We start from the raw sequence: 17,342 nt of genomic DNA on the forward strand, positions 1-17,342 counted from the left end.
GCAGTTATTAACATTTCTTCTATAGAACTGTCCCACAATCAAATTGGTGTGTTATCTGAAGGACTATCATTTGTTCCTACTGAATATGTTCGGCCTTAAAGTGGATCTGTTTAAATGCTTTAGACAGTTAAAATTACGTTACTTCTTTTCCAAATCAGCTCCCTGTTCTTTACCTCAGATTCTGTTCAGACCTAGGAGTACCTTCTGACTGACTGTGTCCAATCACATGATTCATAAGATGTTTTAAAATCCTGTGTAGTTTCGAACAAGAATCGTGTGCATAATTTGTTGTCTAATGAGAGAACTGCTCTAAATTAATTTATGTCTGCTCTGGATCTTATTAAAACAAACCTATCAATCTGAAGTGGTGTCTTTTTTAAACAATGCCAAAACTAATGGTTGGATATCACAATCAGAATTTGACTTTTTATATCGTAGGTATATCCAATTATGCCCGTTTTCTATACTCTTCCAAAAATCCACAAAAGATTGGTTGATCCTCCTGGCTGCCACATAATGGCACAAACCAACTCTCTTTTATCTCCTTTATCTCAATATGTGGATTATTTTATTAAACCATTTGTGCAGAAATGACCTTCTTACATTAGAGATTCCACAAATTTTATTAATAAGATCTCTGTGTTATGAGATCTACCTGATACAGTGTTGTTGTTAACTTTAGATATATCGAGTCTTTACACCAACATTACTCATGAAAAGGGACTTAATGCCTTGAGATATTATCTTGCGGAACGTGATAAGGCTTTGTTTCCACCTTCATACTTCCTAGTCGAGATGGCCTCCTATGTTTTAAAATAAAACTATTTTAGTTTTGACAATGATTTTTACCTTCAAAGTGAGCGACACGGCGATGGGTTCGATTTTTGCCCCAAATTATGCAAATTTATTCATTGGCCATTTCGAGCATTGCTATATTTACAATTGTGACGTTAATCTGTTTTATTCTCATATAATGAAATGGTATAGGTATATCGATAAAATTTTCTGTATTTCTGTATTCTGTGCCCATTTGTTTTTATGGCTTTAGACAGCACAAACCAACTGAGACGATGCTACATGAAATCAGAGTACATAAATGATATAAGGGTAAAATATGAATTATTAAGCAGCACAACTGTTTTCAAAATCAATAATAATGCATGCAAATGGTGTATATAACATTTTAAAATCAATATTTTTAATTAAAATGCTAGCTCACATTTTGTCAATAAACATTTTCAGTACTAATTTGGTTGACAAGATAAACACTGCTCTCTGACGTGTTTTTCGGTCTTTTTGTTCTTTTTATTGGACAATAAATGACAGTACATGCTTCTACTGTTTGTTTTACCTTCAGTATCTCTCTCTCCATCATGTTATCTCATCTCATAATGTCTCTAAGTCCTTCCCACTTTTCTCTAGACGCACAATACTAAGAGCTACAACACTGATGCTGCATACACAGAGTGTCCATAAACAATTCACAAGTCCATCCCTGCTGTTATTCCTGTCACTACGCCTCAGTGTTGTTGTACTGTTCTTACATACTAGCGACAACGACTTATGGACAAGCTGGCAATTTAAGAGCTCAGGGAAGGGGTCCAGAAAGCTACATCAGTTCTCACAGTGACGTATATCTGTGCATGCTTGTGCCTTCCCTGACAGCTCAATTACGGCTTGCTAAATGAACGGCCTTGGCTTGGCTCTCTCGCCTGTAGCAAAGCAGCCAGAGAGAAATTATCTATAAAATTAAAGGACAGGATGAGCAAACAATTCATTACTTGGCCAACGATAGCCTGTCACATTTTATCCCACCTTCACAAAACAATGACAAGAACTCTTGCTTGCATAAGACTGACGTTTATTACAATCAAAGCTAAATGCAAAGAGAAAAAGAGAGAAAAACTAAACTAAGGATATAAATTGACTTGACATTAACTTGACTGCCTATTGTGATTCTACCACTACTAAATCTTTTAATTCAAGAACATTTTTCCGAAGTGGGGAGGGGGTGGGGAACGTATAATTCAGTTTTTAGTTCTAAGAATCAAGATAATTGCCCATTGCACCAGATTAAACAGCCACCTTTATCTATCCCCTGTATATCCAGCCATATTTGCTGTTTTACACTTCCTGACATTGAATCCGACCTCTGCAGGGAAAATGGGCCAAGTCAGCACCAAACATAAAGATTAGGAGACTCCAAGACATTGGAACAGTCTATACTAAAAAAACAATCGCCACCCAGAATGATCAATTACATCATTAAACCTCCAACACTGTTCCACACCTTCATTTTCCTGCATGCTGGAGTCTTAAAGCCACAAAACTCATACTAAACTCATCCAAACAAACACAAACTCACATTAATAGTCCATCTCAGAAACAATACCACTTATATAAGGGCACTCGTCCTTCTACAACTAGACCAACTGTCTTTTCTAATTTCTATAATAATCTAAGAATTACTGCACTTGACCCAATACACACTACGAATTTTTAAATTCTCTGTCTTTTCTGTCTGCTGATAAATAAACACATAAAGAACTTTTATGACAAACTGTAAATTGTAAATATATCACCTGTGATTTCCCTAGGTGGCCACTTGGGGTCGCACTCTCTAGTTTCTGCTCATAGAGGTCTATAACACCTGCAGAGTATGTTAGCATTCGCTCTCAGATCAATGGCAGTTGCTTGGCTAGTGCAGCACTCTCTGGAAGGTTGAAATCTGCCATCTTTGCTCACAGGCACTCTCTGTTCCAGACAGAAGTTTTTGAGCCAATAGTCTGAGTAGTAAATGCCAATGTGACTACTCTGGAATTGGAAAAAAATGACGCCCTGACTGGCTGATGGCAGCACAAGAACATGCAAGCCTCCTTTCATTAGTGGCTATCATCCACAGCTGTGACTGAAAAGAAGACGTTTTAAGAGATTGGTCACTAGGAAAAAGTCTACTTTAATCTAATTAAATACAAAGGCGGGGCACATAGTAACATGACCATATGACAGTTTAATATCCCATGTTATTATATCCAGTTTAATATTTTACATCTAATTAAAAAAAAACATGCAAGATAAACTGAAACGTCAATAAAAGCCATTTATAAACCTTGCAGTTTAAAATAATTATAATTTTACATGCATAGTAATTCTGTAGCTTAACATAAGCCACTGCACAGGTCAAAACAAAGCAGGCTAGTACATGATAATATTCATAAAAGGAAATTATGCAAATTACATTGCATGGAAACACATCATTTGTGCAGTTTTACAACGTTCCCACCCCTGCACAACTGGGATTTAAAACTGGCTTGTCACTTCTGCTGGATAGCTGAACATTAAAAGACGGTGCAAGCTGCTAACTAACAGATTGGAGGCTTCAATGATAGCAAGATGCCCTTGTTTTAAATAAACACTAAAAACAGAAATGATAATTAACTTAATGCTATGGCTAAATTAATTCATATTGTGCTTGTTTAATGAATGATAAGTGTTTAAAAGTAACAAGTAAAATAAGTTAAAAACAGAACATCCAGTGATTCCTAAATGCTGATGAAAGTGTCCATGTCACTCCACTTCATTTTAAACTATAATTAAAGTGTCCTCCTGAATGATGGAGACAGTTCAATTCCTGTTTGTTTGCCCAGGGCAGCCAACTGACACTTAAAGCCATTAGGGCTGTGAAAAGCTAGAAGTCACTGCTGGCATGCAAATTCTGCTCTAAATTTTACTAGTTGCCATGGCAATACTATCAGATCCAGCAGAAGAAGAAAAAAAAGTTGATTAGTAAGCTTGTCACAAGACAACTGCAAACACTCCCGAAATTAATTAATATTACCCCTTCTATCTTACCCCTTCAAGCAATAATTATTCCTACTAAGTATTCAGACCAAATATCGCATCACGATGGCTGACCCACATTCATAAGAGAGGCTGACAACCTATTTAGACATTGTGTAGGTTTCAACTTAAAAGGATAGTTCACCCAAAAATTATTTTCAAACCCGTTTGGCTAGTTTCTTCTCTGGAACTCAGAAGGAAATTTAAGTTGAATATTCAAGTTGCTCTTCTTCCATACAATTCAAGTGAATGGTGACCAGGTTTAGCTGCTTAATGTGCATAAGTACATATTTAAATATTATGTGCAGAGATTTATTTGATGTCAGCAATGCTAAACCCTTAAGTTCTTACTTGTCACATGACTGAAGTGACACACGTCATATAAGAATATGCATAAATGAGATTAGAGGGCAAGATTTTTGCAACTCTAATTTCAGTCTGTGGCAAATTTACACTGTCAGAAAAAATATATACTGTATATTTAAAATGTATACCTTTTCACTGAGGCCAGTGAACTTTGTATCTTATCTTTTGGACAACTTTGTATCTCATCTAGCCCTAGAAGGTGAATATTAATACCTTAGAGCAGAGATGTTCACAAGTCTTTAACCTGGAGTCTGAGTCAAGTCTGAAGTCTTTATTGCTTGAGTCTGAGACAAGTCTTTGGTCATGAGTCATTTAAGGGTTCGCTAAAAAATCCCATTCAGAATCCTCATGTATTTAAATCTTCCTATTTACGAAGCTGTTTTATAGGCTAGACAAAATATATGATCTATGATCTGCTTTGTAAAAAAAAAAACAAAAAAAAAAAAAAAAGTGTTAAGATATAAGGTTATTGTACATCCAGCCTGTTATTTATAGGCTATGTTTTAATCCACTACCATGCTAAAAACAGTTTTTCTGTAATCAAATTCTATAATAAGAGTCTGATCTACCATGACACATAAGCAAATATGAGACACAGATATTACAAAACCATAAAAATAAAGTATTTATTTATGATACAAGTCAGGGGTATTCAATTAAAGTTCCAAGAGGCGAGGCCTCTATATTTTCTTCCAAGCAAAGGTCTGGACAAAAAAATAAAATAAAATAAAAAATAATTTTTTACAAGTATTGTATTTTTATATTTAGATACATGTGAGGCCATGTGTCAGAAAAAATACTGTTTCCATTCAGGGTTTTCCTTCAGAAATCTATACTGTTTTAATATTTTACTTGAAAGCATTATCTACTAAAAACAATGTAGCTACAATAATCAAAACGTTCTCATCTTGAGCAGAAAAGAAAGATAACAAGCAGTTTCAAAGTTTAAGTTCTATCCTAGCCATCTAACAACAATTTTCCCAATTATAATTACATGATTCTTTTGAAATGTTCTTAGCCTACAGATTAATAATGCTAGATCAGAAACGTCTTTTCACATCTGGTTTGAACAGTCAGAGTCATAGGTTATAGATAGATAAATAGATAGTAAGAAAAATTTTTGGAACCTTTTATAGCAGCCTCTGGTACTCATCTACTTTCATTGTAAGGCAAAAAGCAGCGTGAACATTTTTGTAAACATCTCTTTTTATAGTACCTGCAGTACACCCCTTTAAACTGCAGAACTAGACCACAGATAACCACCGTTTAACATTAATCTGATTTACACTTCTTGAATTTAAAAAGAAACATATACAGATGTTCAGTGTGGTTTGCAGGTAATAGACTCACCTCTACAAACAGGTCTATGATCAGTCCATGCCGCGAACACCTCCGCCACTCTCTGGCACGTGATGCTTTTGGAGCCCTGGAGAACGTGGTCTTCATCACAGGTGAACTGGGCCGTGGCACCAATACTGTAGGGATCAGGACCCATATGCACGCGTGAACACACACAGGATGACAAACAAATCAGATCCAACACAAATCCATTAGCACAACTGAATAATCAGGGTGAATACCATATTTAATTTGATGCACATGGAAATGAGGATTTTATAGCTAAAACCACAGTTCAGTGGGTTATAACATTGTGTACCACGGCAGCAGTCATTCATGCAAGACGGCACAGAAAAATACTGTTTGTCTTTCCCCCCAAAAAATATTCAAATTTCAAATGAAATATACCATCTCATTTCTACGCAGCGCACATACACAAAGAAGTTTGAGAGAAAAGTATTGCAGCATGCACAAGAGGGGGATAAATAAATGAAAGGATATCAAAAGAGCGTCTCATCCTCCATGCTAGTGTACAATCAATACCGTGGTGCTTCTTGATACTTTATAAAAGTCTAGTTTGAAGCTTCCTCCATTCCTTCAACCTTTGGTTGAGCAGAACTCAACAAATCCACTCAGCAAGCGCAGACACTTTCACATTTTGACAACCCCACACCTTCATTTGAGGAAACCGCAAACAGTTCTTTTTACAACATGTTGCACGATCTTGTGTGTAAAACCCTCTGCTAACAAACATCAAACGCTGCCGCAGAATTCGCTGGGGTTTTTCTGCAATCCTAAAGCCATGTTACACAAAAACTTGAAATAACTTCAGTGTCACACTTTGAATCGACTAGACCTAATTAGCGGTAAAGTCATGCTCATATTGTCAGCTTCCCTGTGGAGCTGGTATTAGCAAGACATTGGGAAAGTCTTGGAAGAGCCTGGTCTGGAGAACATGATTTATATGCTCTGGGAGTGCTAAACAGAGGACACTACTAGAAGATATTCAGATGTTACAATATTAATGACAAGTATCCATGTAGACACGCTGTATCCATAATACAGGTTTCTTATCTTCTTGGAAAATTTAATATGTAAGGGCTGACTGTACATTAACCCAGTTATTACACAACTAATATTCCATACTGTATGTGGACATTAAACATTGACTTGAGTTGAAATTATTTAACTTGTCTGCATATAATCTTAAAGCTTCTGCTAAAAACAATCAGTACAGCAAGAAGACAAACACTTCAACAATATTACAATATTTTGTCTGCATGTATGATGACGAATTTTAGGAAACATCAGAATGCTGCGACTGTAACAATAAGAATGTAATTATTAGCATGTAATGCTGGCTTTTTTTGGTGGAGAATGCGGGAATAACGGTCACCAGATACCTTCTCGGTACACACAGTACCTAAGGGTGATTACCTAAAGTCGTTGCCAATGCGCTTGCCGTTTTCAGGTTCCCCAGGGTCTGGACAGGAGTTAGAGGCCTGTTTGATTCCTCCTTCGTTTACTGTGAATTCAGAGCACAGTGTGCCATTATACACATACATACAAATATCATATCCTCATGCAAGTCTCATGCAAACGGTTTCACAGAACTGCTGACACTAGAGGAGGGGCAACATAAACGGGAACACAGACAAAGACACACAATGCACACATCCTGATATGAACTAATTGATAACTTAACATATCCCCACAAATGACTCTCAGTGCAGTTGTCGCTTTGTAAGAGTGTGACTACTTCACCGAAAGTGGTGTATCTGCTAAATCCCAGGCCGTATTAACAGCTTTTCATGCTAATTTGAGGACACACTTTATTATCAGTAGCATTAACAGTAGATTAGACACTATGTTAGGAGGGGGAAAAGAAGACTAAAGAAGTGATTCAAGTGCAATATGCAGAAACCCTTGTGCAGAATATATACTGTATATATATACTGTATATATTCTCTAAACAGGCTAAGACTGAAGATCAGAGTGGGTGGCATGGGCCATGTGACTAGTCTGAAGATGAGCAATTTTGATAACTTTCTATCTGGGGCCGAGAGGACAGTGTCACCTCTCATTTTCCAACTGAGTGAATGTGACTTCAAATGCAGCCCTTTACACACACACACTTGTAGGTGTATAGTGTGATGAAATGAATGCACAATTAATATTTCATTTAACCATGCAGTTAAAATATGCTGATTACTACAAAGAGAGGTCTCAACATAACGCAGAAATACACACTACCATCAGCATGCACACAAGCATAGCACTGTAAAATGAGAATGACTCCCTGTGTTCAAGACACTCACTTTTTTATGCATCCTGAACTATTAAAGAAGCTCTACAGTGCAAATGCAGAATTTTACAGATTTTTTTTAAAAAAAATTGTACCATCTTAGTAGTTGTACATATCACCGTGTTCTTAAGTGGATGCATTTGCATTTGTTCAACTGTCCCCAAAACTTTTGATTCTTAAGATAATTTGATGAGGAACAGCAGCTTCCTCAAATTTCTGTTTACTGATTCAAACTTGTAAACACCTGCTGGATTTAAACGAGGCTCAAGATGTCCTGTCTCTCCAGAAATGGCTTGCCATTGAATAATGGAAGTGTTATCTTGCCACAGGACTGAAGGATGCCTACTGATGGTGTAATTTATTTGCACACGCTGTTCCTGTTGATTTACTGGCAATTTACTAAATTATGCAAATGTTGGGACAAAAAAGACAACTTAAATACTAATGATGCAGTTCTAGTTTTTCTTCTGAAATATTGTGTGCTAAAGTTCTGCAACTGTTTCGTGAATTTATCCCACCGGTCAAAGGTAATAACATACATTTAATGTCATACAAATGGACAGCACAAGATAAAGTGGAAAGACAAGAAAATACAGTATTACATTATTCAAGAGTTTCTTAGTTTTAAACATGATCATTTAGTGACTGTGGGGAAAAAGAACAAGAAAAAGACGGGGAAAAACAAGTAGAGGAAGACAGACTGATATATTGTTCTTGATTCATCTCTCTCAAGCTATTTGAAAATTAGCCCCATTTAAAATGTTACTTCACATCAAAGCTGCTAGAACTTTAACTTAAACATGATGTACATTTCTGCTTTTTTGATTGTCAGTCACCTCAACCTGTTTTTCCTCCAAGTATCCATTTTCATGCTTTTTACAGATTCAATCTGGCTTCTTCATTAACTTTTACAGGTTCTGGAAAGGTGCAATGGGAAAATGGAGCATATGCAAATGTCAAACCAATACAAAGGTTGATTTTGTCAAAGGATGGGTGAAACTGTGACTAACATCAAAAGCAACAGATTGTCAAAATGTGATTTTCCTGTATTTTGCAGCGCTATGAACATTGAGATACTCAGCCCACACTGTGACTAAGTTAATTATCATTATATTAATGCTATTAATCCATGGTTACTATTTTAAATCAACTCCCACTTTACCTGCCAACTGACATGCAAGTTCATGGATTTTTATCAAGATTTTAGGTTAATATGTAAATTAATGTACAAGGATTTTTTTTTTTCTAAAATGTAGTTTCAGATGGTATATAACGTCACATATATAACGTTCATGTCAACTATGTCTCTCTATAAAGTCCAAAAATCTATTCTAAAATATTACATACAGAGTGTCATAATTTATCCATTGATGCTTTCAAATTATTTTGTATTACTAAAGAACTAATAAAACATGGGGCCTATAACATCCAGCTGCTTGCTCCAAAAATTGGTTATTTAACTCAGGAATCAGGAAAAACCGCTTGACTTGCCAGAGTTTAAATTGAATGGAAAACTCTAGGACATGATGAATGTATACTGATATCGGTGGCGACAACAGCAAATAACAAAACTACACATGAAGAAATTAACATGTTGTGATTTAAGACAGACGAAAACAGACAGTTTCTGATGAATGTCTGTAATATGTGAGATCGGGTTAATATTATCACTCTATCTATCTCTCTGTCTATACTTTCATTTTCTAATTCACCAGTCACCAGTCCAAACATCCATTCAAATTATGATTTGTCTCTGAAAATGGCCACAAACAAACAAATCAACCCTGAATGTCAAGAAAGAAAAAAAAAGTTAGCATGTTTGATTCAAAATCAGACTACATTGCGAAACATTCAATAAGATGACTGAGTGGGAGTACTGTGAATGTGTTTAAAAAAGGCATTGTTATATCTGCACACATGTGCAAGGTGTATTTACAGACATGCGTGGGATTAAGGTTACATTTTCTTGCTTGTGAAGCTAACAAACACTGTGATACTTTGAGCCCTTCAAGTGCACTGGATTTTACTCAACTTGTATATGAAAACTGACACAACATTAGATTTTCTTCTTATTCTGAAAAAACAATTACATAAAAGCCTTCAGCTTTTTTTTTCAATCCCAGTCATCTTATTGATCATGTTTTTTTTTTTTTTTTTTTTTTTTTTTTAGATTGAGTTAACTTTAATGGATTGTTTTCAGTCATTTTGTCTACTAAAGTGTCAATTTTGTGCTTCAACTTTAGACCACATTTTACTGTGTAATGAGGCATTCAGTGATATTGTCTTTGGAAGGGCTGACTGATATCTTGACCGTATACCTTTTGGAGAAAGCTTGATCAAATTTGGCCCTGTTTTTGGATGTGAGCCAATCCTGATTAAAACAAAAAAAGCCACTAAAATGTGATTAAAATGGCCAACATGCCTCTCAAGTCTATGTAGCAAGACAACTCTCTCTCCTATCTCACCTCCCTTGTAAAATGCCTCATGATTTTCTCAATTTTCTTTTATTTTCAATGTCAATTAGTCATGATTTCTACAGAACCATTTGTTCTCCTGATTGAATTTGTGACCAGTTACAGTCTGATGTAATTCCTCTACCTTCAGCTGAAACCTCTTCACTGTAACTATAACTGAACATAATGAACTCCCTGGGAACTGAAAAGTGGAAAAAGTTTGTAAAAGTACATTTAAAATAGTCACACTAGAATCTTATCTTGTTATACTGTATTGTTTAGTTGACCTTTGTGATTAAGTCTTTCAGTCACAAGAAAAAAATCATAAAATAATTTTTTTGGTACATTTTACAGCTGCAGTGTACTTTTAAAGCTACAGTACACTATTTTGAAAAAGCTTAACTGCATATAAAAATGTACTGAAGTACTAGTAAATGTAACTCAAAGCAGTGATAGTTTATTATTAACTAAACTAGTTACACCTCAACATTAGTCTCTTTTTCATGCAAAGTGCTGTTGCTAAGAAACGTGTTCTGTAATATTTCATACATCAAAACACATCCGCTTAAAAACAGCAGCATTTTGTTAAAGAAAATGAAGAAAACGAATAGGACCCAACTGGCGGTGTGAAAAAACAAAACATGTTGAGGTCAGGGGACTGTCTTGGCGTTTAACTTGCTGTTTTCTTCTAATGGGCTCTGAGCTGAAGCATCATGCTTCAGTTTTCACCATTCATCAGCCTGAGAGAATTTAGGCCTTTCTGTGGAACTTGGGGGTTATTTTAATGCACTTCTTTTTTTTTCCAGATCCTCCTTTAGAATTATCCCTCTGCTATGTTTAGAAAAGTTTCCATTTTTCTCACATTCAAGGCCAGTGGAGTATGAAACCCACAGGGCTTTTAAAGCTCAATCAACAGTCAGAGAAGCAGAACTCTCTGTGAGACCTGTTATTCTCATTCTCTCAAACTTACCCTCTGCCTCTCTTTCTCTGCATCCCTCTAATTCACACAGACAAATACATACCCGCACACACACTCTTGATGAAACACTTTCTTGACACTGTATCTGACACAACACAGTCAAGCACAAAAGCATTCATAAATTCAAAAACACACATCCCTAGCTAAACTGTCTTTAGTCTGTGATAGGAACTGACTGGTAAATAGAAAAACGACATTGTCAGAATCACATTCACTAACTTGCACAGTATAAAGTGTATTCTACATAATCTTATGAATAAGGAAGCTAATTCTGATCAAATACTTATGAGCATATCGCATAGACATCTGTATTGTTGATTTATTCATATGTGGCCAATGCACAAACAAATCACAGATAAAACATAGCTTTATATAAATACTCAATGCTTCATGCCCTTTCTTGGACCTCACCAACATGCTAAGGAAAAAATGGGGTGTTCAGGTGAACACATAAACAGGGCGAGCAAGCGAACAAGCTATTAAACATGCAGTCACATGCACTCACTTCCGCATGATCAATGTAGACAGGTGCAATCATGATGTCATGCCAAATTATTGACAAAATGTGTTTCCATATAGCCATTAAAGAAATATACCAACTGGTTGGACTGTAAAACAGATAAGCCTGGTTCAAACTAGCAAAATGTTGAAACCAATTATATGGGCCTTCATAATTCATTATTAACACACTATAAAAATCAGCCTTAGGCACATGTAGGCACTGGGAATACATAAATAAATACATATAAAAATAAATATTTAAAAAATAAACCTCCATAGAGTTTATAATTGATAACGGATGGCTGGGATATCTGACTTTAAATAAAGATAGAAAACAGTTAAGCTGAGCTGTTTATAGGTCTGAAAGGTACATTTACTCAAAGAATGATAATAATAATAATACTACTTAATTATAATTATTAGGACAGAACCCTAGAGAGCGGAACAGGCACGCATTTTGAGCAACTACATGTTTGATAGCACAATTTTTTTTTTTTTTTTTTTATATTCTGCATTTGAACACTTATGTGTTTACATAATCACATGTCTCTTGAAATATTGCAACATAACTACAGAGAAAGCATAAAAGGTCAATGATTGCTCAGTGGAGTGTAAACATTCCATCTTAATTCTATTAACTGCATGATGTCATGGAACACCAGCATTTATGAACACATTTTGTTCCTAACAGAAAATTCTTTATGCTTCAGGCTCATTTGCTTTCTAACACTAGATTCTGAATGCAACAAGGCAAGCTGCATTAACAATGAAACAAGATGGACTCTCTTTTCAGAAGCACATGTTTAAAACATATTCCAAAAGCATTAGAGGGGAGTCACTAGCTGTTCTATTTGGCTTCTTTATCTCCACTTAACATGTAAGCAGTGCAACTGAAGTACAGAGTTCAATCTAAGGTCATTTTAATAGGGATCTATGAACAACACAGTGCCAGAAGCACTTTAAACCATTATACCCAGCACTATAATGTCTAACAAAAGACCCCCAACCTGCAGGTGTTTTTGACAATATGCTATAAATATAAAGTATGTGAGTGGGTATCTTTAGTATAACAATCCCATAGCAATATATTCAAAGCTAAACTGTACCAAAAGCAATTTTACGCATTTGTTTTTGCATATTCTTTTCCTGTCTTATGGATCTAAAAAAAATGTATCACTTTGGAAAGTGCTAAACCACATTTCTGCTAGCCTTACTCTACATCTAAAAGGCCACACTGCTTCAAATCCCCTCAATAGCTGTAAAAGTAAAAAGCTAATTTCACACAGAATGGAAAAGGCCTGAAATTATGGAAGGGTTGCTTACAGTGCATTATTCACAACAATATGCATATTACAAGAAAAATAACATAATAGTGAATATTTCCCATGTTTGACAGCTGTAATCTAGCTTGATAACTTTCACAATGGGTACTAGATCAGAGCCGCATGGTGCAAACATTGCTCACTGTGTTGTGCTGTTCACGGACGGAGAGCCTGCTGTTTTGGAAATGGCAAGGGAGATTGGTCATGCAAGCAATATCGGCAGATAACGATCCCCAAATAAAGCAATAATAATAATAAAAAAATGAACCTAAATCGAAAAAACATGGCACACTCTGACAACACAAATACATTCAAAGGAATATAAGAAGAGCACAAGCAAACCAAAAAAGAAAAGAGTCAATTAAAACAAACATGACATTGTTGAAGATCATTGCAGGTGTTTAAATATTTGGTCAATGGGATACATGCTTTTGTAGTTTATCTCAAGCTGAAGTGACTGTTACTGCATATCTACAGCTAATTTGCAATGCTGGACTGTCTTTCAGGGGAAAAAAGTGTATTCTAACTATAGAACAAACTTTCCTTCTCCATTTTAAAGTGTAAGTTGATACATTCATAATAAATTTAAGAGCAATGGGTTTCAAACTGGTGTCCAGGGACCCCCCAAATGGCTTAATGTAAATTCAATTAAAAATAATTACAAAAACAAAACAATTATTATTATTATGTTTTTAGAATTTCATGCGTACACAGTGTATATGGTTTTTATATGTCAAAAAAATCTGTCTTTTTATTCTATTTATTCCATACAAGAATATTTACCATTATATTCAGAGATTATTGGCCTAAAATGTTTAAAAACCCCTGTTTTAGGAACCTGAAAGAGCTATTAATATCTATAGGGCTGGCTCCATCTTAGTGCAACTGTTTTAATAATTGAATATATATTGAATTAACTAAGTAGTCATTGAAATAAAATGCCAATTTTTCATGTTTCAGAGACATGTGAATGCATGTCAGAACATTAAAGTGAAGAAACATGAATTTAAGTTTCATGTCACTGTCTTGTTTAATTAAATTACGTGATTATGCTCATACAGTATATGTCTAATGTCTGTTACATAACTCGCAAGGTTAAACATTTTCTGTACGTAAACAAATCCATAATTTACCTTTTAGACCAAAGGCCATGAAAACAAATCTTTGTTTTTGCAAGTAAAATGAAGAGCAGCTAAGGAAAACTGGATGTTGATATAAAAAAAAATGACGCATACAAAGAGCGCAGATACGGCTAGCCACAAGGTCACTCCCTCATTACGGTGTACAAATCACAATTTTTACGGTAAAACTGGCATTTATGCTTTTGAGGAAATAACTCTCATTGGGGGTTTAAATGAAATCGTCTGGAAACTTCTGCTTGTGAGATATTCGTGGGAACTGAAATTCATCCATGATTTCGCTGATAAATGCTTATCAGCACAAGATGATCTTGCAATGATCTTACAGTCACTGTTTGCTGTAATCGACTCCAAACGAGTAACAGGTTTACCATAAAATAGTAACAAAGGGTAGACTCACAGATAGAAAACTTGTTGCTGTTGTCTTTGCCAGGGAATAATTTTACTCCTCTAGATTTGAAATCTACAGACCTTTTCACTAGTTAAAGGGGAAACAATGAAACAAAAAAACATGAAATCAGGTGAAACAGGTTTTAAATAAACTTGTAAGCATTGAAAAATAAACCATCATCAAGCGCATGAGAGAGAAGAGCAGAAAAGGTATAGCAGTGTCAACAGTTTCCAATGTGCTCTGCAAACAGAAAATATGGGCATGTGTTGAATAAAAGGCATAAAAATGAAAAAGTGAGGAAAAAAAGATTAATAAAGGAGTGGAGGGACAGGACTTCTGTTCAGTTGTCAACCTTGACAAGGGGAAGATTTCAGCTTGCGCTGCATGTCTACTCCATTCGATGTGAAGCAGACTTTGTCTAATGCCTCTGTGAAGTATTTTGGGCCACAAATGTCTGCCAAGGTATTCCTACAGGGGAAAAGTGGCTGTTTGACAGGCATGCAGACAAATGGTACGGTCCTTAGGGCTCAGACAACCGTGTAGCCCAGCATGTCAAAGGTCAAACAGAAGTCTTGTTGGGAATGCAAAAGCTCATAATAATAATAATAATGAAGATGATGATAATATTAACTAGTCCACTCTGAATATTTGTTAAAACATTGTGGAAAAAGCTTTATTTGTATTAATGTCTCTTCTTCCCTTTGTAAATGGTGCATGTCATTCAACAAGCTAACTAATAAATGCATAATGAGTGCAAAGCAACACAAACAATTCCTGGTTATCACATTAGTTGTGATGGGAAGACCGACCTTTGCCATCAGATGCAGTGATGTGACAGTGACTAGAATTTGGTAACAGCCAGGTTAAACAAATGAAAATTAGAAATTCCATAAAATGTGTTATATGAAATTAGTGTGATTTTCTGTCAGTAAATTAGTCTTCTGTCATATGTAACCATTTGAACACATGGAGCTATAAGCAAACAACAGCCTTCATTTTTTACTTTAAAACCGCATCTGCGATATTATTGGAAATGGGATTTATAAAAACTGTTACCTCCATAATAGAGCTGTAAATGTTTCTCTCTTTTACTGAAATGGATGTCACGGGGAAAAGAGAACATGTTGGGGCTCTAAACTTTGTGTAAATCTGAGAGCCATGCAAATGCACATTCAACAATGGCTCTACTTCCTGTAGAGATACAATACATTCCTAAATATTCAATTTTTGATAAAGAGGGCCCTAAATTTGACAGTTCAGGCAGCCTATGAATATAAATGAAATACGATGTTTGCCCACCCTTACATAATCTTTTACAAAACAATGTTCCAACATTTGTAACTTCAGTTTCCAAAACCCATTGATAGATCCATTTGCTTCCCAAAAATCACTTTCACAGCTAGAAAAGCAGTGATTTTATCAAAATTCTAAACACGTGATTCATCATCTAAGTCCAATGCCAACCAAATCCTCAAAAAAAAAATAAAAAAATAAAAAAAATAAAAAATAAATAAATAAATAAAAATAAAAAACTGACTACATACTAAAGAATATTTGAAATCTTATGTGTAAAAAGTAGCAGATCAAAATCATGTATTAAACCCACTCTGGAGCAAAACTGACAAAATTTCTCTTTCTTCCTAAGATGTATCATTATTTCAAAGTACACTTACAAAGAACATTAATTAATTACAACAAATTCTGGGAACAATACATTTTAGACAATATTTGAGGCATAGTGTTGCTAGATATACAGAACATAATTGACTCAATCTGTACTTTTTGTTAAATCAAATCGCAGCTGCAGCAAAGCATTTACAACACAAGTAAACCAGGTCAACATTCCAGAGTGTTGAAAAGCAGTAATGCAAAGCCTGCATTTTTGTTCAATACTTGCATGAATGATTCAGTAAAAACCTGTTTAGTATTTGAGCTGTAAAGTTATCTAAACCACCATTTTAGAAGTGGTAATACTTTTAAGGTGGATGAGAGCGAGTTGAAATTATTTTCTGTGCTAATCAACATTATGCCAGAATTAAAATGTACATACCCAGAGCATTACTTTAGAGTCACCCTTTAGTATTTCGAAGTTAAACAGTTTTTATAGATGGTCCCCTTTTTAACTAAACTGAAAGCACCCCTGTATATCTGGAGGAAGCTGTTTAAGAATGATCGGTGATTATAACACACCTACAGTATCCAGCTGAAAATGGAATCATTCTATCAACTCCTAATGGAATCTCACTTTCATTACTGAGCACCCATTAACCACCCACTGGATCAGCCCATCACCATAAATAAATAAATACCAATGAAAAACTGATTTTGAAAAGCCTTCAACATGAACCTATTTAGCATTCATTTGAATATGCTATTGACATAGACACGCCCAGATCCAAAGGTTTAGTAAATTATTCTGTAGATGGAAATTTGCTCTGGCACCTGTTTCTACTTAAAAGGTTTATGCTGAATAAATCATTTGACACGAGGCCTGCAAATGAGATGCTCTGCAAGTGACAAGACATTAAAACTGAGGAAAGGACTGTTGACCTTAGTCAATGACATGACATTAAACCACATTTAAAGGTACATTAAAACACGCTGAAATTACACATAATGCTAATTGCCATAATACTTCCTTTTTGCTATCATAAGAAAAAAAAAAAAACTTTTAAGCTGTGGCACACCATCCCATTAACACTGGATGT

General features: G+C 35.2%; 1 protein-coding gene across 5 annotated transcripts in view; it reads right to left on the reverse strand.

Moving 5' to 3' along the window:
• csmd3b (CUB and Sushi multiple domains 3b) overlaps positions 1 to 17,342 on the reverse strand; it is a 370,548-nt gene that overhangs the window by 166,173 nt on the left and 187,033 nt on the right. For 4 of the 5 annotated variants that reach the window (XM_042745476.1, XM_042745477.1, XM_042745474.1 and 1 more), the window contains exons 7-9: positions 14,644 to 14,721; positions 6,982 to 7,069; positions 5,557 to 5,681 (exon numbers count right to left, since the gene is read on the reverse strand). In XM_042745476.1, the coding sequence (XP_042601410.1) occupies positions 5,557 to 5,681; positions 6,982 to 7,069; positions 14,644 to 14,721 (291 nt within the window). The remainder of the gene's footprint in view (positions 1 to 5,556; positions 5,682 to 6,981; positions 7,070 to 14,643; positions 14,722 to 17,342) is intronic. The other variant, XM_042745479.1, reaches the window with a different exon arrangement.

Source organism: Cyprinus carpio, chromosome B19 (assembly GCF_018340385.1).
Source record: "Cyprinus carpio isolate SPL01 chromosome B19, ASM1834038v1, whole genome shotgun sequence".
Classification (NCBI taxonomy): domain Eukaryota; kingdom Metazoa; phylum Chordata; class Actinopteri; order Cypriniformes; family Cyprinidae; genus Cyprinus; species Cyprinus carpio.